This window comes from Gopherus flavomarginatus, chromosome 1 (genome assembly GCF_025201925.1).
Source record: "Gopherus flavomarginatus isolate rGopFla2 chromosome 1, rGopFla2.mat.asm, whole genome shotgun sequence".
In the NCBI taxonomy this organism is placed as follows: domain Eukaryota; kingdom Metazoa; phylum Chordata; order Testudines; family Testudinidae; genus Gopherus; species Gopherus flavomarginatus.
Genome location: NC_066617.1, coordinates 123168504 through 123190900, shown reverse-complemented (window position 1 = coordinate 123190900; position 22397 = coordinate 123168504). Strand labels below are relative to the sequence as shown.

Sequence of the window (22397 nt, the reverse complement as noted above, 5' to 3'; positions counted from 1 at the left end):
TAGTTAGTAGTTTGTTAATGTTAGATAAGTTTCTTTTGGGGGGGAATCCCCTCCTATGCTCTCCTGACCAGGGCATGCCAGGGTCTCCGGGCTTCAAAGCCGGCGAAGCCTGTGGCAAATGTATGCCCAGAAGCGATCCTCACACCTTGTGTCTAAGGTGCTTAGGAGAGGGCCATCAAAAGGGTCGTTGTGCCATTTGTAAGACCTTTTGGCCCTGGACTTTAAAAGATACAGAGCAGTGCCTGAAGGTTCTGTTGATGGAGGAAGCACTACGCCCCTCGTCCAAACCTGGGTTGACCGACCCTGCGTCAAGTACCTCCTCCTCAGTGTGGAGCACTCCAGCATCGTCAGCACAGGCACTGGTGCCTGGTAAGGATAAGGCCTCACAACACTGTCCCGTCTCCACTCACAGCTCACATGCTGCACACAGGCACTGTTTGCAATCACCAGTGTCGCAAAAGTTGAAGAGGTCAGAGAGGGGTCAGTCTCCCCCTTCTAGACCTAAGGAGCCTGCCACTGTTAAATCTGAGTCGAGCCACACTAGTGCTTCTCCACCTGTGATGGTTGCACCAACTCCTGCCCGCGTAGAGTGGTGCCTGAGGCCGAGCCTTGAGCCACATTGCACTTCGACACTGGAGGCATTTGAGGTGGCCCAAGAACTGCTTCACCTCATGGCACTGTTCTCTCCACCCAGATGGGATAAGTCACCAGCATCAGTAGCTCCCCGGGATCCTTCAAGGGGAAAGCCCGCTATGATAGCCCCCTGATCTCTGACCCTGCTGCACCACTCCTCAGCATTGGAGGACACCCAGCCATGCTGATCTCTGAGCCCTCAGCATGAAATCACGGTGCCTAGAAATATCGCTCCCCTGTGGTCATCGTTTTCAGACACCTCTGAGTCGGAGTTGGGCTTGTATCAGTCCAGGAGGAGTTGGAGCAGACGGTCCATGTCAACTTGGGACCGGCACCTTTACCCAGCACAGTGGCCTGCCCAATGGCAGCCCCCGGCGCAATAGCCCTTTTAGACTCCCTGGGTTTTTCATCAAAGCCAAGGTCGCAGCCAAGGGTCTCATTCCAGGGTGACGTTGGTGTCCTTGCCCTCATTTCTTCCCCCGCCAGTGCTGCCGGCACCAGCATGGCCAGGTATTGGCCCACTACAATCCTGCACTACTATTTTGGCGCCTCCGGCACAGCTAGCACCAGGCCCAGAGCTATCGGCGGCACTGGCACCAGTGGCGATTCCGACATTAAGAATGACATTGGCACTTGTGGCACTTTCAGCCCTGGTGGTACCTGCATTTGTGTATGCAGCCCCTACACTGAGGACTGTGACACCATCTGGGTCAGCACTGAGTTAGGAAACCCAGGTGCCATGGGATCCCTTGGGGGCGGAAGGAAGGGAGCAGCCACCCCTCATGGGGGTCTCTTTTTTGTCCTTGCCAGATAAGGTATTTGCAGGCACGGCGACAGCTCCGGCCCTGGAGGACAACAGGGTTCTGCAGCAATTGCTGCGGAGGGTTGCCCAGGGACTAGGCATTCAGGCAGAGGAGGTAGTGGAGGATATAGATACAATGGTGGATATCCTCGACCCCTCTGGACCTGCACATATTGCCCTTCCCCTCATAAAGACCATCTCTGATACCACGAAAACTCTGTGGCAGACCCCAGCCTCATTGCCCCCAATGGCTAAGCACAATGAAAGATGCTGATTTGTGCCATCCAAAGGTTATGAGCATTTATACACTCACTCCACACCTGATTCTCTTGTGGTTGATGCTGCCAACCAATGTGCATGTCAGGGCTTCCAGGGACCCTGCCTGAAGAATCAGGAAGTGAAAAGGCTTGACCTTTATGGAAGAAAGGTCTACTCCACTGGGGACTTGCAGCTCTGCATACACAATCAGCAGGCCATCGTCAGCAGATACTCCTACAACACCTGCTCGGCGATGGCCAAATTCATGGAGCTGCTCCCCTCGGACTCCTGTGCCGAGTTTTTGGCATTGGTTGAGGAAGGGAGACTCATCTCAAGGGTGTCCCTTCAGGCGGCGCATGACAGGGTAGAGGTGGCCACCAGGTTTATGGCCACACGAGTGGCTATGAGAAAGGGCTCGTGGTTTCTGGTCTCCCCTACGAGGTACAGCAAACCTTTCAGGACCTGCCTTTTGAGGGTGAGACTCTCTTCTCAGAAAAGACTGACAAAAGGCTTAACAGCCTTAAAGACTCTTTGAGGTCCTTGGGCCTTTATATGCCTTCCTAATACCAAAAGCGAAAGGCGACCTCAGGCCCATCTTGGTCCTGTGAGAACTCAACAAGTTCATAAAGAAACTCAAGTTCTTCATGGTCTCTTTGGCCTCCATCATCCCCTCGCTGAATCCAAAAGACTGGTATGCTGCCCTCAACTTGAAGGACGCATATTTTTATATCACAGTTACTCAGCCCTGTAGAAAGTACCTCAGGTTTGTGGTAAACAATACCCACTACTAATTCACAGTCCCTCCATTTGGCCTGTCAGCAACAACTTGAGTCTTCACCAAGTGCATGGCAGTTGTCGCTGTTTTCTTGTCCAGGCACCAGATACAGGTGTTTCTGTACCTCGACGACTGGTTGATCAGAGGCTGCTCCAGGACCCAAGTGAAAGCTCAGGTCAGATTCATCACAGCCACCTTCGACAACCTGGATCTCCTTCTAAATGAAGCAAAATCGACTCTGTCCCCTGTACAGAGGATAGCGTTTATAGGGGCAGTACTGGACTTGACCCAAGCCAGGGAATACCTGCCGTAAGCGAGATTTCAGGCCCTCACGGACTTCATTTGAGGCCTCGGACAGTTTCCCACCAGCACAGCAAGAAACTGCCTGAAGCTTCTGGGACACATGGCTGCCTGTACCTACGTGGTGCAGCATGCCAGACTCAGGCTTCGACCTCTTCAGTTGTGGCTCATGTCAGTGTATTGCCCAGCCGGGGACAGCGTGAACAGGATCATGACCCTGCCTCCCCTGGTCCTTGACTCTCTCCTGTGGTGGCTCGACCCTCAGGAGGTATCCTCAGGGTTCCCCTTCACCACTCTGCTGCCGTCTCTGTTGCTAGTGATAGACACATCAGCATGGGCTCGGGAGCTCATGTGGGAGACCGAAGGACCCAAGATCTGTGGTCTCAGACAGACCTGGCTCTCCACATCAATGCAGAGAGCTGAGATACCTAGCATGCCAGACCTTCCATGCACACATAGTGAGACACTGTGTATCTGTTACGACGGACAATACAACAGCAATATTCTACATCAACAAAAAGGGGGGTGCATGCTTCTCTTCCCACTGCCAACATGCTGTGGAACATTCAATACACCTGCAAGTGTCATACTTCCCCAGGGTAGAAAACGAGCTGGTGGACCACTTAAGCAGGTCGTTTCAAGTCCATGAGTGGTCCCTTCACCTGGACATTGCATTTTCAATCTTCCATAGGTGGGTTTTTCCCCAGATATACCTATACGCCACGCGACATAACAGGAAGTGCCAGCAGTTCTGCCCCTTCCAGAATCACAGCCTGGGCTCCAGAGTGGATGCCTTCCTTCTTCCATGGGGAATCCATCTCCTTTCCACCTTTCTGCCCATACCGCTCGGTCACAAGGTACTCCTCAAGATCCAGAGGGAATGAACTTGGGTCATATTGATAGCACCAGCCTGGCCTTGTCTGCACTGGTACATCTCTTCTAGACATGTCTGTGGAAGCTCTGGTCACCCTTCCACTCTTCCCAGACTTTATGATGCAAGATCATGGTTGTCTTCAACATCCAAAAATTGTGTCACTTCATCTCACGGCGTGGAAGCTCCATGGTTGAACCCGATGGAGCTTTCCTGTTCAGAACAGGTTCTACTAGTCCTCCTTGGCAGCAGGAAACTCTCTACTAGAGCCACCTACCTTGCAAGCGGAAGAGATTTTCGATCTGGTCAGCGCAGCACCATTCATGCCCGACATTAGCCTCAGTGCCGCTCATTCTGGACTATCTCTTCCATCAGAAGCAGCAAGAGCTTTCATTGTCTTCAGTAAGAGTGCACTTAGCCACCATATCCACCCTCCATCTGGGTGCGGGGGGCAGAGGAGAGGCTCTGTGTTTGCTAAAGATATGGTCAGCCAATTTTTAAAACAGGTTGTACCCCACGTCCATCAGCCAGTCCCTACCTGGGACCATAATTTGGTCCTCTCTAGGCTCATAGGACCCCTGCTTTGAACCATTAGCAACATGCTCCCTCCTCTACCTCCGTTAAAAGGTAGTGTTCCTGGTAGTGATAACCTCAGCCAAGACAGTGCCTGAGCTCAGAGCCCTACCATCAAAGCCTCCTTACACCATGTTCTATAAGGACAAGTTTCAGCTCAGGCCTCACCCTGCTTTCTTCCCGAAGGTTGTGTCGCAGTTTCACATCAACCAGGACATCTTTCTCCTGGTATTCTACCTTAAGCTGCACTCCACCGGCAAGGCACAGAGACTTCACTTTCTGGATGTCTGCAGGTTGCTAGCCTTTTACATCAAGAGAATGAAGCCATTCAGAAAATCAGTCCAGTTATCTGTGGCAGTGGCAGACAGACTGAAAGGTCTGCTTTTGTCGTCACAACACATTTTGTCATGGATCACATTCTGCATTCGTGAGTGTGACAACCTGGCGGGGGTTCCCGCACCTCTAATCACTGTGCACTCTACCAGGGTGCAGGCTTCATCAACAGCATTCCTGGTGCAGGCCAGAGATGATGCAGCCTTCAGATGAGCAGTGCTCCAATCAGTGGAAGACTCCGACCCCACCTCCTGAATTTAGGCTTGTGAGTCACCTGATTGGAATTGACATGAACAAGCACTCGAAGAAGAAAAAATGATTACTCACCTACTCATAACTATTGTTCTTCGAGATGTGTTGTTCATGTTCATTAGGACCCACAGTCCTAACCCTCTGTCAGAGTAGCTGGCAGGAAGGAATTGAGTGGCGGGTTGGCAGGGCTCTATATTGAGTGCCAAGAAGGTGCGAATGCAGGGAGATCCCAGGCCGACCCGATGGATACTGCTAGGGGAAAAATCTTCCAGCTACTGTGCATGTGCGCACGCACACACCTGGTTGGAATGGACACGAGCAACACATCTCGAAGAACAACAGTTATGAGAAGGTGAGTAACCATTTTCTTCCTTCAAACAGGGGAATCTATCACATTCCCAGAACCATGCAACAGACTGTTTGTATTCTTGTTTTGATACGAAGCATGTGATTTAATTGACCATGAGAATGACATTCAGGACTCTCACCTCCTTCCACCATCCCTCTTTCCCTGTCGCTATTTAAATAAGCAATGACTTGCAACTAAAAGTACAAATCAACCAATCAATCAAAATAGCTTTACTCCCAAGAGATTTATTTTTTTCCCTTGAAAAGAGAGAAGAGCCAGTATCCATGAAGATTAGGAAGTGCAATATTGGGTGAGAGTATAATACCCCTGTTTAGGTGAGATGCTGCTGAACTAACTTTGAGAACTTGTGGAGATAAGACGCAGCCCACTGAGATGGCACCTGTCCTTTGTCTCAGGTTGAGCCCATAGATTGATGGTGGTCCATTATATCTCTGCCTAAAATTCTCTTTTAAGGAGTTGAAATGGGCACTGTGCTCTCCTTCTTACTGAACATTTGTGTAAAATCACTGAGGAATATTGAGACACGATGGTCTTATAGGCTAGCAGTTGAAACATAGCATACAATTGTATTGCTCCCTTACATCAGGGGCCAATAATACTATCACCATGTGTCCTAACACCTAAGTGAAATTATTTGCATGGATCAAGCACAGCTGGATCATACTGAAACTTGGCAAGACAGAGGTAATGCTGGATAGAAAAGAGATGCATTTCAAAGAGTTAGCTGGCAGTATTACTGTCATCCTCTATTGATCAAATTAGCTGAACAATGTGTAACCTTAGGGTCTTTATGGATTTCTTGATGGTATTTGAGACCCAAATAGTGATGGCCAGAAGAAAGGCTTTCATCCACTTTTGCTGACCAGAAGACTGTACCCAGTACTCACAGATATGGACTAGGCTATAGTTATCCATGATTTTGTGACCTTCAGGCTGAATTATTGCAGTGTTTTATAAGTCTGACATAGTTTACAAACTCAGAAAATCTCTAACTGGTTCAGAAAACAGCAGCATGCCTCCTAAGAAATGCCAAGCACACATTGTCAGTCACTATGTTGACTCCCCATTGAATACTGGATCCAGTACAAGGTGATTATCCTACTCTTGAAAGGTCTTAATGGGTTGGATCTGTACTGCCTGAAGAACTTCTTTCTCTCTCTGTGACCAAAACATGCTATGCTATCAGAATTACTGAGGAGCAGTTTAGCTGGAAACCAGAGAAGGGCTTAAGATTAATGGCAATAGACCTTTATTACATCAGAATCAGGAAGCCTGCTAAACAACCAGTGGGGCCCTTTGATGATGGAGATACAAAAAGAGCACTTAAAGATGATAAAGTCATTGCGGAGAAACTAAATGGATTCTTTGCTTCAGCCTTCACGGCTGAGGATGTTAGGGAGATTCCCAAACCTGAGCTGGCTTTTGTAGGTGACAAATCTGAGGAACTGTCACAGATTAAAGTGTCGCTAGAGGAGGTTTTGGAATTAATTGATAAACTCAACATTAACAAGTCACCAGGACCAGATGGCATTCACCTAAGGGTTCTGAAAGAACTCAAATGTGAAGTTGCAGAACTATTAACTAAGATTTGTAACCTGTCCTTTAAATCAGCTTCTGTACCCAATGACTGGAAGTTAGCTAATGTAACGCCAATATATAAAAAGGGCTCTAGAGGTGAGCCCAGCAATTACAGACCGGTAAGTCTAACATTAGTACCAGGCAAATTAGTTGAAACAATAGTTAAGAATAAAATTGTCAGACACATAGAAAAACATAAACTGTTGAGCAATAGTCAACATGGTTTCTGTAAAGGGAAATCATGTCTTACTAATCTATTAGAGTTCTTTGAAGGGGTCAGCAAACATATGGACAAGGGGGATCCAGTGGAGATAGTATAGTTAGATTTCCAGAAAGCCTTTGACAAGGTTCCTCACCAAAGGCTGTTACGTAAATTAAGCTGTCATGGGATAAAAGGAAAGGTCCTTTCATGGATTGAGAACTGGTTAAAAGACAGGGAACAAAGGGTAGGAATTAATGGTAAATTCTCAGAATGGATAGGGGTAACTAGTGGTGTTCCCCAAGGGTCAATCCTGGGACCAATCCTATTCAATTTATTCATAAATGATCTGGAGAAAGGGGTAAACAGTGAGGTGGCAAAGTTTGCAGATGATACTAACTGCTCAAAATAGTTAAGACCAAAGCACACTGTGAAGAACTTCAAAAAGATCTCACAAAACTAAGTGATTGGGCAACAAAATGGCAAATGAAATGTAATGTGGATAAATGTAAAGTAATGCACATTGGAAAAATAACCCCAACTATACATACAATATGATGGGGGCTAATTTAGCTACAACGAGTCAGGAAAAAGATCTTGGCGTCATCATGGACAGTTCTCTGAAGATGTCCATGCAGTGTGCAGAGGCAGTCAAAAAAGCAAACAGGATGTTAGGAATCATTAAAAAGGGATAGAGAATAAGACTGAGAATATACTATTGCCCTTATATAAATCCATGGTACGCCCACATCTTGAATACTGTGTACAGATGTGGTCTCCTCACCTCAAAAAAGATATACAGGCACTAGAAAAGGTTTAGAAAAGGGCAACTAAAATGATTAGGGGTTTGGAGAGGGTCCCATATGAGGAAAGATTCAAGAGGCTAGGACTCTTCAGGTTGGAAAAGAGGAGACTAAGGGGGGATATGATAGAGGTATATAAAATCATGGGTGATGTGGAGAAAGCGGATGAGGAAAAGTTATTTACTTATTCCTATAATACAAGAACTAGGGGTCACCAAATGAAATTAATAGGTAGCAGGTTTAAAACAAATAAAAGGAAGTTCTTCTTCATGCAGTGCACAGTCAACTTGTGGAACTCCTTACCTAAGGAAGTTGTGAAGGCTAGGACTATAACAGCGTTTAAAAGAGAACTGGATAAATTCATTGTGGTTAAGTCCATAAATGGCTATTAGCCAGGAAGGGTAAGGAATGGTGTCCCTAGCCTCTGTTTGTCACAGGATGGAGATGGATGGCAGGAGAGAGATCACTTGATCATTGCCTGTTAGGTTCACTCCTTCTGGGGCACCTGGCATTGACCACTGTTGGTAGACTGATACTGGGGTAGATGGACCTTTGGTCTGACCCGGTACGGCCGTTCTTATGTTCTTATAGAATTCCTTTCTTTTTTAAGATCAGAATGACCTCAGAAATCACAATATATAAGATCCGGCTTTCGTTATTTTTATCACGAGTCTTACGATAGTAGCTTTTTTCTTAAAACAAGGAGATATGTGAATACATCACAATCTCAGCTTTCATTTTTAAAAAAGAAAGCTAAGTTGCTAATCCTCTTGATTGCAGAGAAATGCCGGAATATTTAAACTGAAAAAGTGCAAAAGCCAGAAGGCAAATAAAAAGAACTCCAAATATTTTATTTTTAAAAGCTCATGATTTAAAAGCCAATATCATGATTTCTGGGGGCCTGACTCATGATTTTTGAACATTTGGGGTTGGCAATCCCAGACCCATCAGTTCACCATAGTTTCCCACAATAATAAAAATGTTAACTCCCACAAAAGTTAATAACTGACACCATTGGATAGAACTTGGGGACGGAAGGGTAGGCTCATGATCAGTGAACTTCCAGTTTCCTTTTTTTAAATTCATAAGGTTCTCAGATACCGCAGTGAGGGATGCTGGATGAACATTAAGTTATAGATAGGCAGGTGCAGTTTCACCTAGATAGAGCCACGTGGGAAAGGATTATTATTTCTCTGTTTCTGTGCTTGGTAAGTAAACTAATGTTGTTTTCCATAGTTCTATACATTTATATACATTATTTGTATGTAGCTGGTATTTTATATTTACTAAATACAATATAACGCACTGACTACTCTGGCCTAGAGCATCTAGAGATTCATGTGGCTTCTCTCATTTTAGCATCTTCATGTAGAAATCATTGAAAGTTATTTTCTGGATTGGCAGTAACAGTAATTACATACATGAAAATATTAAAATGTATATTCTTCAATTATCTCATGTTATATTTATAGATTAAGAAGGTAAAACTGGCCATGGAGCTCTCAGAACTTGTGATTTATACCAAAGCTGAAAAGTTTAAAAGTTTTGAGCATTCAAGAGCTAATCAGAAGTTCTATGAAATGAATTCAATTGGAGAGGTTAAAGCACGAAAACTTGCCAAACAGACAGGTAATTTCTTTTGGTTTAATCAGATAAAAGTTATAATGTTGCCATAGTTCATTGCTTAGTTGTCAGAACAGTCAATAAACATTATGAAACATATAGTCTCCAATTTATTGGTTTGTTTTATAATGCAGTTTTAGAAATATTCTGGCAATTGCATAGTAAAGAAACCATATGAATTTATTATGTTTTGTTGCAAAGAATTATGAGTGTGTTTGTACCATACAGTTCTGAGTAATCTTACAGTCTGTACTTGAACATATATGGAACACATTTTTACCATATAATGGGCTTTATTCTCCCTTTGATGTGCATATGCACTCCCATTTGCCTTAATGACAACTGTATGTGCAGATTGAAGGAAGAATAACCCCCAAAGCATGTAGTTTGCCATCAGAGCCAAGTTGAATTATGTAGAATTACTATTCTGGCCTGGTCTGCACCATTCTGGTCCCCAAGCAACATTTAGGGCAGCCTCAGGCTGCTTTCACTTGCGCCAGTTTCCAACAGACCTGTGGGAATGTTAGGACAGTTCGATATTACTATTCACAAGGAAGAAGTTTGGCATAGAAGCTTCCCTGGCAGTTCTATGCGGAGGCACAGTGCAGATCCTTCAGTGGCAGGTGTAACCATGCCTTTGTGGGTCACAACTGAGAACAGCAAATTCAGGACAAACTGCTGAGAAATAGAGCAGACACACTGCAAATTGATGGTTATTCTTCCATAAGATATACCAAACAAGCAACAAAAGTAAACTTCTGTTTCACCACACTGGCTAATAAGAAGTCAGAAAAGCAGTTTCCTAAGGCATTCCAGTCCTTGTATCACCACCAAAAACACTGGATTTAAAGATAAGTGGTTCTTTAAAACTGGTCTCATCAAACAAAAGGTTCTTCTGATCCCAAAGGACCAGCCACACACCCAGGTCAATATATAACTCAGATCTTACCCAAAAATCACACTGATGCCAATCCTTTAGTATATAAAATTTAAGGGTTTATTTATAAAAAGAAAGAAAGAAAGACGAGAGTTAAAATTGGTTAAAGGAATCAAATCCATACAGTAATTGCAAAGTTCTTGGTTCAGGCTTGTAGCAGTGACGGAATAAACTGCTGATTTGATAAGTCTCTGTTTGCATCCAAACCATTGGAAGGACTTCAGTCCCTTGGTTAGAATGCTCCCATTAGTATAAGTCCAGAGGTCTGAGCAGGAAAGAGGCAAATTGGAGGTGTTTCTAGGGTCTTTTATAGCTTCTGCCATGTGGAGAGAATCCATTGTTTCAAACAAAGCTCTCTGGAAAATTACAGGTAGCAAGATGGTGTTTGGAGTCACATGGGGAAGTCACATGTGATGCCTGATTCCGGTTAGTCATAGCAGGAAATTCCATTAAATGTAGATGGGCATCTTCCATGGTCTATTGTCAGTTAAATGTTCTTTTGAGGCCACTCAATTTGAATAGTCCCTCCAAGATGTGCTGGCTAACTACCGTTACCCCAGGAGCAAATATTTGAAATACAGGTATAGAGCCAATACTCATAACTTCAAATACAAAAATGGTACATGCACACAAATAGCATAATCATATTCAGCATATCTTAACCTTTCCATAGGCATCTTATATGCCACATTTTGTACAAGATTTGTTGCAATTATATAACAGTGGTTATATATTTATAGTATCAGAGGGGTAGCCGTGTTAGTTTGGATCTGTAAAAGCAGCAAAGAATCCTGAAAGAAAGAAAGACGTCTGTTAGTCTATAAGGTGCCACAGGATTCTTTGCTGCTTTTATATATTTATATTTATATATACCAATCATTGCAATTATATACCACTGGAAAAGTGGTGCCAAGCTGCCCTTATGCAACCCAGCTTCTGCCCTTAAGCTGTCAGCTTCATGATGCTGAAGACTTGAAGTTCTCTGATTAATTAAAACACAACAGTAAAACTACCTCCTCCCTGCCAGTGTGCTTCAGACCTGTTCAAGAGGTGAACGCTTCTAGAAGTGAGAAGGTTAATTTCCATGCCTGTTGAATAGCCGGCCTCTCCCCAAGGACAGAACAAGGTTATCAATTAAATGTTGTGGGTTCTGTGATATAGAAACCTCTTCACTGGGCCAAATTAGTAATTCATTGTATGTAGGTCATGAGACAGCAATCAAGAGGGAACAACTTTTAGCTAGTACCAGCCAGGACTAGAATTTACCTACTGAGCCCTTGTAGTAATAAATGGTTTTATAGCACAGTTCTTATTTCCAGTCCTCCCCATTCCCTAAAAGGTTATTCTTATTTTTAACCCAAACCACCACCAACCCAACACATTAACACAAACCACCACCAACAAAAATAGTGAAATATTTTCCAGAAGAAAACAGCTAGGTTACTGCATCCTTAGTAATTGTTACTAATTATTACCAAATTATATGGATTTTAACTAACAATTTAATCTTTTTTTTAAAAAAAGTTGCACACATACTTAGGTAACATTATACAGGCAGGACTAAAAATCACATAATCTGATTATTTATTTGAAACAAGATCTGTTTATATGTATTTTTTAGTAATGCCTATCTTAAATTTTTTTATTCTCTTTTCAGCTAATGAATTTGTTTTACATACTGCCAAATTTATTACAAGAATTTATCCCAAAGGGACTAGAGCGACCTCTTCTAATTATAATCCTCAAGAATTCTGGAATGTAGGATGCCAGATGGGTAGGTGCTATCATCCAGTGTGTGCTATTTTAGTGTCCCGCACAGACTTTTTGGATATAAGCTTTTGAAAACTGTTTGCTGAATTATTGCATTTCACATAATATTTAGGTAGATATTTTCTCCATAATCCTAAGTATTACTACATGAGTTTTCCTGCTCTCACTATTATGTTAAAGTCAATATTCAACGGTGGCCTCATCTCCCATTATTAAGACTTAGGACATATATTGGTTTGACTACTGGTTATTATCTCGCTCCATACATCCCATAATTATTGCAGTTGTAATATAGCAATAGATCTTTAACTTTCCTTTTAGACTACTATGCCATTTTTATGACTGTTAGTGGATACTAAAAACAATACAGTTTGTACTCCTCCTCTCATCAGACCAGAAATTCAATGTTTATAGTACTCTCTGCCCCAGTTCCTAAAGTTAAAGAATCACTTACAAATAAATAAATCCTATACAAAACTGCAGCAAAAACTTGGATATAAACAGAATTCAGAAGTTAATTAGAAAACTTTAAATGCTATACCTCCTTTCTGGTCAAGTGTCTTTATTATTTTAAATTCGGGATATAGCTCAGTTATGTCTCTGAGATTTACTCCCTGCCTTCTGGGGCTAATATTATGTTAACTATGTTACCTTAGCCCTTGAAAAAGAGTGAGTGTACTGTACAATAAACACAGTACTCATAACCAGGATAATTGTCAATATTAATTTAAAAAAATAGAATGAATTATATCATTACACATTTTATGTTCATTAGACCTCACAACTTCCATGTCAGTTTGTCCACTGTGACCAAACAATGTTTGGTGCAGCTCAGAGAGGAGAAAAGTGGAAAGGTAACGTTAGCCATTTTGCCAGCTTCCTGATCCTGAGACTTGCTGAGGTCTGTCCTTATTCTCAGTGTAACTGATATGAGTCTCAAAACTGTTCTAATTACACTCTGCTGCCAAACTCCTCAAGGGCAGCCGAGAATTGCTGGAATGCAGATGTACTTCAGCCATGCCTGCCTTCTCCTGAGAATGGCCTTTAACCCAGGCCCTGGAAGAGAGAGCTAAATAAATAATGAAGTAGTCACCAGAGCAAGAGGACGGTACCCAGGATTTCCTACCTCATGGTGGGTGCACTAACCACCAGGTTAAAGAATCATTCATTAGGTTCCCAACCTTTTCTCTGCCACTGCACAGCTTGAGCTCCAGGGACTCCTTCTCCCTCACCCCCCAGCTGGCGGCTGAAGGAGGGAAGGGAGGAGCAGAGCTGTTGCTGGGGTGGGGGGAGGAGAGAGAGACTGAGCTCTGATTGGTTGCTTCACCCCTGGAGGAGGTGGGGTAGTGAGGCAGATGGCCAATTAAAAGATAGTTTTCTCCCTCTTGTTGTCACATGTACTTTTCAAAAAAATTGTGAAGCTCACCTATTCAGGCCTGACAGCACACCGACTGGGAAACACTGATTTATACAAAGTAGAACAGCTTCAACAGGACTGTCTGAGGGAGCCCCAGTCACAATATCCCATACCTCTGTCCCCCTCAGGCAGTGGGGAGAAATGAACCCAGATCTCCCATATCCCAGATGAATGCACTAGCCTAAAAATTAAAAGGGGGGAACCTCCTCTTCCTGCTGCTGTTTTGTATGGAGTTAGGCAGGTGCCTAACTCATTCTTGCAAGAACTGGCTTTTTCACCAAAACTGCCTGACTTCAGGAGATGGGTTCTGGCTGTGGATCACAAAGAAAGGCAGGTGACTCCCCAGTGCCCAGGCTTAAGCATTTAACTCCTTAGATGGCAGACCTTCGGGCCACACCCCTCTTGTTGGCATCTGCCATTGGCTAGCATAGTCAGCTTCCCACCTAATGTGCTGGATCACATTCTAAGATACCTGTATCCCTCCCCAATCATTGGATAGGGAGCTTAGGCACTTAATGCAGGCTTTGTGCATCACACTGTTGTTTCACTGATTTTCTAGGTGCATAAAAATTAGGCATTGTGACACTCTGTTGTGATGCCTAAGTAACTTTGTGGATCTGGGCCATCAGGTGTATTTCCAACTGTTTTGTGGTGCAAACTGTTTTGTGGAGTGAGGTTGAGGATCTTCTCATCTATGTCTAACTTGCTTATTTTCAGTATAAAGTTGTTTTTTTCCTCAACATGAACATTTTGATAATTTTAACATTTTCTCCTTCACTCAAATTAGTTTCTAATTTGAAATAGTTACAGGTAAACATGACTTTTCCACTTACTATGCTTTGAAGGGACTTTCAATTGTTAACAATTTTTACCTTTTTTTCATGGTTTTATTAACTCTAATTTCTCTATTTTTTCTCTTTTTTCTGTGTGTTTAAAAAACACCTAGTAATAAAATCATTTTCTAAATTACTCTGTTACTTTCTTCAACATTATATAAAAGCGAGAAATTGAGTAAACCTTTTCACAGATGTTTTCTTACTCTAACTCTGCACTGCTTGCTTTTCCTATGCGCTGAGTTCCTTTTGCTGTCTCTAAACTCAATTTTCAAAGTGCACACAATTTAAAGAGGCAGTCACCTTCTTAGAACCAATTTTTAATTTATCTTTTAAACTTCTAATAGTTTGTATTTTCCCCACTTACTTTCTCAGTGTATTATAAATACAGTACTTAAACAGGAGCATTATGAACAAAGCTTAAGTTGTGATAGATCCCTATTCCTGGTGCTGGGTCCCTGAATGCAACCAAGACAGGAATGTCTAAAGCTTAAATTTCTGATTCTGCCCCTCTTGAGACATGCATACTATTAATTCCAAAAGCTTGGAGTGATCTAGAAAGTACTGGCTGTTGGAATTGCTTATATTCCTCCACACAGCTCTGCCTGGTTGGCAATAAAAGGACTCACAGCCCCAAAATCTCTTAGTATCATTTTTGTTGCCACAGATTGTGAGGCTTGGAAACATTTGCCACTCTTCCCCATTGCTGTCTTGGCTGTTTGTTTATGTTTTATATACGTTATTTTAGTTAGGTTTGATGGTAATAGTAAATGTAACAATTGACACACACATATATAGTTAACATTAGTCTGCTTGGTTTTGGTCCGTGCCATCATATAGGCCTGTTTATGATATAGATTTTGTCCTCAGATGAATTGCTGCTGAAGGTGCATTGGTGGTGTTACCAGTCCCATCTCATGGTTGTTTGGTCAGGTTCCATCTCAGTGGTTGGTGCTCATTGGATTCTTGCCACTCTGTTGAGGGTTGATATACCCGAGACTGTAACTGATTGATACACTTTTTGTATAACCTGAATATTCATTACTATTACAGACCAGCTAGTTTGTTTCTTAGGGCATTTGGCAAAAAGGTGCTCAGTTTTGCACTGGGTTCATCTCTCAGGTTCATCATGCCTGGCATTCACTGATTTAATTTGCTTCTCATTGAGAAGACAATTATATCTCAATCAACGCTTTCTGTGGGATAGAGCCATGTGTTGGATCTGAACCTCACTCAGCTCTAAAATCTTTCAACCTTTCTAACTAAACCAGGGGTTGGCAACCTATGGCATGCGTGCCAAAGACGGCATGCGAGCCAATTTTTAATGCCACATGGCTGCCTGATGGGACTCCGCGTGCCATTAAAAATCCTGCCTGGCACGGCAAGCCGCGGGGTCCGCGGTCCTGAGCTGGAGCACCAGGCCGAGCGCAGCAAGTCGCCAGCCCCTCTCCCACCTTCTCCCCTCCCCTGGAGCCCTGTCACCTTGCACACAGAGCTGTGGGAGCCGGGGCTGCGCGCTCCCGCGGGGCAGCGTTTGGCTCCACGGAGAGGGAAAGACACTTCCCACTCACCTAGAGCCCTGCTGCTGCATGCGCAGTGCTTTGAGGGGTGGGGCTGTGCGCTCCCACGGGGTAGTGAATCTGGCTCTGCTTGGAGCCTCAAGGTAAGTGGTCTGGGGGGGTGGATAAGGGTGGAGGCAGTCAGGGGACAGGGAGCCGGGTGGGTTGGATGAAGGGGTGGGATCCCGGGGGGATAAGGGATGGGGGCAGTCAGGGGACAGGGAGCAGGGTGGGTTAGATGGGGGGGGTGGGATGCTGGAGTGTGTGTGGCTAGGGACGGGGGTCTCTGGAGAGGGGAAGTCAGGGAGCGGGGGGTGTGTGGATGAGGCATGGGAGTAATGGAGTCTGTTAGGGGACAGGGTGTGGATAGAGGTCAGGGCAGTCAGGGGACAGGGAGCAAGGAGGTTCCTGAGGGGCAGTTAGGGTGGGGGTCTCTCGAGGGGGTGGTCAGGGGGCAAGGACCTGGGGGGGTTGGATGAGTCGGAAGTTCGGGGTGGGGGGCTGTGAAGTGGCAGGGATGTGGAGAGGGGTTGCGGCAGGCAGGGAGAGGGTTGTATGGGTCTGGAGTTCTGGGGGTCCTGTCAGGGGGTGGGGAGTGGTTGGATGGGGCATGGGAGTCCCAGGAGTCTGCTTGGGGGTGGGGGTGTGGATAAGGGTTGGGGCAGTCAGGGGACAGGTAGGGGGTAGGGTCCTAGGGGGGCAGTCAGGGGACAAGGAGCAGGGAGGCTTAGATAGGGGATGGGGTCCTGGGGGGCAGTTAGGGGCAGGGGTCCCAGGAGGGGGTAGTCACAGGACAAGGAGTGAGGGCGTTGGAGGTTCTGAGGGGGGCAGTCACCCAGCCCTCTGCCCTGAGCCCCGCACCCCCACCCCCCACACACCCCAAGCCCCTGCCCTTGGCCCTGTACCTCCCTCATACACACCCAGACCTCTGCTTGATTTCTTCACCCCCCCACGACCCCAGCCCTGACTCTGGCACCCCCGCACATACCCAGCCCCCTCTGCCCTGACACTTGCATCCCCCCACATCCCCAGCCCCCCCACCCGATGCACCCCCCACATCCCCACCCTCACCCTGAGCACCAAATGGGAGCTCCTGCACTGCCCCCCACATTCCCACCTGCACCCCTCGCATCATATGGGAGCTGCCCAGGTAAGTGCCCCACACCCAAACCTCCTGCCCCAAACCTGAGCCGGCTCCCTCATGCTAGCTCCTGGCCAGACTCTTCATCCCCAGCTCTGTGCTCAGTGCACTCCCACCCTCAGCTCAGTGCAGAGAGAGGAAGAGAATGGGCCAGAACCAGGGAGAAGGTAGGTACTCACTGTATGTGAGCAGGGCCGGGACCCCAGACTGGCAGCGAGCTGAGTGGATCCAGCAATCAGGATCCTGTCTGGCAGGAGCCGGCCGATGGAACCCCTGAGCAGCAGTGGGCTGAGTCACTCAGCCCACTGCCAGTCTGGGGTCCCAGAAGCCGGCCCTGCACAGCTCGCTGCTGGTCTGGGGTTCTGGCTGCTGGACCCTTGCCAGCTGGGGTCCCGGCCGCAGACCCTGCTCAGCCTGCTGCCGGCCTAGGTGAACAGAACCCCAGACCAGCAGTGGGCTGAGCGGGCTGGCGGTGTAAGATCAACATTTTAATTTAATTTTAAATGAAGCTTCTTAAACATTTTGAAAATCTTGTTTATTTTACAATGTAACACTAGTTTAGTTATATAAAATATAGACTTATAGAGAGAGACCTTCTAAAAATATTAAACTGTATTACCGGCACACGAAACCTTAAATTAGAGTGAATAAATGAAGACTCGGCACACCACTTGTGAAAGGTTGCCGACCCCTGAACTAGACTCTTTATTCTGGAGATTTTTATTTCTGGGTCATTCCTCTAAAGGCTTGGATCCCAAAGGCTTTTACCTTATATATGGAGGCTTTGGGCTCTATAGCAGGGTCCCTTGGTTAGCACCCACTCAGTTGTGGGGCAATGATAGGGGAGCCTAGGCCTGCCCACTCCACTGGGCTCTGACTCAAGGCCCTGGGAGGGAGAATCAACAGCATTGACCCCAGGGTTGGAGGTGAACCCTCTGAGTTACCTTCCCTGGGTCGCTTCCTAGCAATGCTCCCTCTGTTTCTGATTCCAGATAAGAAAAAATAAAAAGGAAAACAAACTGCCAGCACCAACTGGGCTCAGCATACAGTCCTGGTATTTCAGGGAGGTGTCTCTAGCCCCTTTTGGCAGCAGCCTGCAGGGTAGGTCTGTGCAACTCTCAGCCTTGTGAGCTGGGTTGCTCCTTTTTCAACCCTGTCTCCAGTTGGAGCATACTCTGCAGTGTTGGAGGGGCGGGGCTAGCTAGGCCCAGTATCATCCTTTAACCCTTTCTGTCCCAGTGTGGGGTTTGTATACAAAATCACAGGCTCCTTGATAGAAGTATTAAAAATAAAAGGAAGAAGAGGCTCAGTCCCCTTTGTCCTAATACTTGAATCTGCCTTTGAAGAAGCATTGTTAAGTGCAGTAAATATGGGAACAGGTTGATTGTTTTTGTATATGTGGGTTCCAAGCCTTTAAGACCAGATACTGATTTAATTAGGTTGATTTCACCAAACATGACTGAATTCCAAGACTCAATTATCAAAGCTCCATTCAGTAGATTTTCCCCAACTATCCCTTTTTTTTCCTTGGTTTTACCAGCACTATGGCCTGAGTTTCATCCTGGGAACTTCTATGTACAAGAGGCCTTTGACAGAACTTCCTCTTCAAGTGCAGTGTAGGGTTGCCAGGTGCCCGGTTTTTGAGTGGAAAGTCAGGTCGAAAAGAGGAACTGTCAGTGTCCGGTCAGATGTACTGACCGGATACCAAAAGTCCGATTACCGTGGGGCACAGGGAAGTTCAGGATCATTAACCCGTGTCAGCTCCTGCTCATCCAGGGCTGCTGTCTAACTGCAGGCAGGTTCCTTGTCAGGCTGCAGCAGCACTCATCCCAGCCCCAGAGCAGAGGGAGTCCAGCTGGAATGGAAAGTAGGGCATGGAGATGATCCAGTGAGCAACAGGGGTGGGACATCGGGGATCTGGTTACCAGCCATTAAAAAGGTGGCAACCCTAGTGCAGTTATAACACTGACAGACTCCGGTCATCGATGGGTGGGATTGAACCTGGGACCTCTGGATCTTAGTGCATGAGCCTCTACTGCATGAATTAAAAGCCATATAGCCAGGGCCATCCTTAGAATTTAATGGGGCCCTATGCAGCATTATTAAACTGGTGCCCCTATGCCCAACGGCAGCCCAGGCTCACATTTGTATTTTAGATAAGGGTGGTCTTTTGAAGGATTTATTTTAAAACTATATGTCTGAATATCCAAGATTTAAGGCTAAAGATGAATACTCAGACTGTGCATCTAAAAATCTATACATGGATTTTTTTAGAGATATGATTTTATAATCTTCAGCAACACACTAATGAAATATTTTTAAAGCAAATTTTAAACTAAGGTCCTGTAGACTAACATGTTCTGAGTAAATATTACAGTAATGCACAACTATTTTTGTCAGTAAATTCAGAAACTGACAGTATATACCTGGGGGTTGGCAAATGCCTGTTAAATAGTTTCATTACCACTTGAATGGCTCTTTAACAGTTTCAATGTTGTGCTAATAGGTTTGGCAGGCTGGAAAGCTTGTTCATTTTAAGTACTAGATTCCCTCCCGAGGAAGACTTACCAGGCTGCAGCAGCCAGCTGTGGTGGGAGTATGCAGGAAGGGTCAGCACAGGGATAGGAACAGTGGACACTAAGACCCTGGGAGGCCCCAAATTTTCAGGTGCCCTGTGCAGCCTTGTATGCTGCATATGCTTAAGGACAGCCCTGCATATGGCCCTTAGCTAAGGCTATAGAGCAGACTCATTAATCTCTCTCTCTAAGTCAGTGGTGGGCAACCTGTAGACCGTGGGCTGCACGCGGCTTGTCAGGGTAATCAGCTGGCGGGTCGGGAGATAGTTTGTTTACATTGACCATCCACAGGCATGTCCACCTGCAGCTCCCAGTGGCTACAGTCCACCGTTCCTGGCCTGTGGCCTGCACCAGGAACATTGAACTACAGCCACTGGGAGCTGCAGGCGGCCGTGCCTGCGCATGGTCAGTGTAAACAAACTGTAGTCTTTCTTCTTGGAGAGCCTTCACCAGGTTTGACTAATATAAAAGCTGGGTGTCGCTCAGTCTGACTCTGAAGAAGACAGCAAAGATCTCAATAAACCTGTAGAAATTTTATGAACAAATCATACCTCTTTTACTTCTTCTGATGCCAGCCCTCACAATGGCTTCAGTTTAACCTCTTTTGACATTGGCACCAGTAATCCTTGTATCCCTTCTTTTTTTCAGTGAAGACTTCTTCCGAGCTCTCAGTCTGAAGCATTCATGTTCTATTCATTTTTATTAGACCCCCCTACATAAAGTTCTGAACATTTGTGTGGGAAACAACTACTTTGACTACACATGCCCCCTTTTCATCTGTCTACGATTCTTTGGGTGTTTATGCTTAGTACTAGTAGCTGCATATTTCAGAGAATACATTCATCTCTTCCCTTATCTAATGACTGATTCATCAGAGCAAACTCAACTCAGTAATCATTCCTTTCAGGTTAGTTTGGTCTCTATTTCAGATTTTGGGGTTGAGGATGTCATGTTCTGGGTTTCAATCTAGACCAGTAAAGGGTTATGTTGCTGCTTGCCTTGTAATCCTGGGTGCCTTAAATGCTCTGATGCTGTGACTCACATGATGTACACCAGCAGACAAGCATGCAGGTCACACCCTGAGTGTCTGTATGCTGTACATTCCTGCATCAGCATCTCTGACTCCCAGGAGCCTGCCTACAGCACATCAGCCCCACCCTGGCTTCCACCAGCCTTGGTGACTACTTAGTACACTCTCAGTCCTGAATTTACCCAAAATGTGTCCATTCCTGTCCTTTAAAGAGACAAAAGCTTATTAATTTAACGAGGATAAATACACCCTTCCCTTCAAACACCACATTAAGTTCATTTATTGTAAAAATAAAACAAGTTTATTAACAAAAGGACATAGATTAAGCAATACCAAGTAGAAGGAATAAAGTGTAGAAAGGGTTATAAACGAACAAAAGTAAAAATACACTTTCTAATGGCTAAGACCTAACTTAACAAGCTACAGTCTTTGTTCAAGGCCCTTATCAATCTTCCATTCCCAGAGACTGCAATCCCCTTGGTTGAAGGACCCATCTTAAGCTCTGTCCCTTTGCACCCGTCTAGTGATGGATACAAATATGACTTCTCCTTTCTCATTATATCTTCCCAGATTTATTGTTTTGTCCTCAGACAAAACATGATGACCTCATGCTGTTCTTCTCTTCCAGTGGACTTCCCAACCCCCTACTCATTTAAATGAACTTTCTATTGTTTTTGGTCACACCTTGCTTAATTTCATTGGAAACAGATAGATAGCTGCCTTCCCACCTGTCTGGAGAGGACCCTGTTTCTCTCTGTGTTTGATCACACACTTTAAAGTACAATAGCATTAAGTATCCATATTTCCTCATATACTGTTAATTCATACATTTCACAATTATATTAATCACTAATGTGTCATTGGCTTTCAGAAAAGACCTTACTGGATACACTTGTATAATACAGTAATACTGTCTATATCATCAGTTGATTCAATTACTTTATAGCCCAGATAAAGTTTCTGTCTTCTGCTGGAGTGTAGATGCCATGCCATCTTCTCCTCCAGCTTGATAGCTTTGTTTACCTTATAGGTAAGGTCAGCATTGTCTTTACTTGACAACTAGGCTGGGCAGACAAACAAATACATATTTCTTTTTCTTGGGAAGACTGGGCTTATGTATTGGTTGCCAGACAGTTTAAAAACATAATTCTAGCACCTATCTATAACTTTTTGTACACGTATGATCCATACATCATTCAAGAATATTGATGATTATTGAGTTATTAGTTTTCTAGTGATATCTTACATGGCACATTTTAGATACAGATTATGACAACAGTATGTTAGTTTTAGTGAGTATCTATCCCACGCCTGACAAGAGCTGCTGACGCAGAGTAGTGAACCACAAATGGGCCTCTGTGTCGCAGAGAATAAATCTAGAGAAAAAGTCCACCGTAGCCCACTACCCATTTATTTGAGCAATATTTTACTATTTGCAGCAAGAGCTTTCTGCTCAGAAAACAAGTTGTAGATATTGATTTCAGTGGGCATTGGACCAGACCCTCGGCCATGGTCAGAGAAATGGACCTGAGAGTGATGATTTATCACAATGAATAACTTAAAAAATCAGCAGTTAACAGAAAGTATTTTCCTTTACCAGCCTTGAGTGATATTTTCTTAGTTTTATTGGGTGCTTGTGCCTATTTCATAAAAAACATTAACTATAGAATGGAGCATTTATGAAAAATACACCTCTACCCTGATACAAAGCCACCCAATATAACATGAATTTGGATATAACGCCCCCGGGTGGGCGGGGCTGCG

At 44.7% G+C, this 22397-nt stretch overlaps 1 protein-coding gene across 1 annotated transcript in view; it reads left to right on the top strand.

Moving 5' to 3' along the window:
- PLCZ1 (phospholipase C zeta 1) overlaps positions 1 to 22397 on the top strand; it is a 135449-nt gene that overhangs the window by 72561 nt on the left and 40491 nt on the right. Inside the window, 2 exon segments of the mRNA XM_050936347.1 lie at positions 9220 to 9376; positions 11965 to 12081. Of these exon segments, the coding sequence (XP_050792304.1) occupies positions 9220 to 9376; positions 11965 to 12081 (274 nt within the window).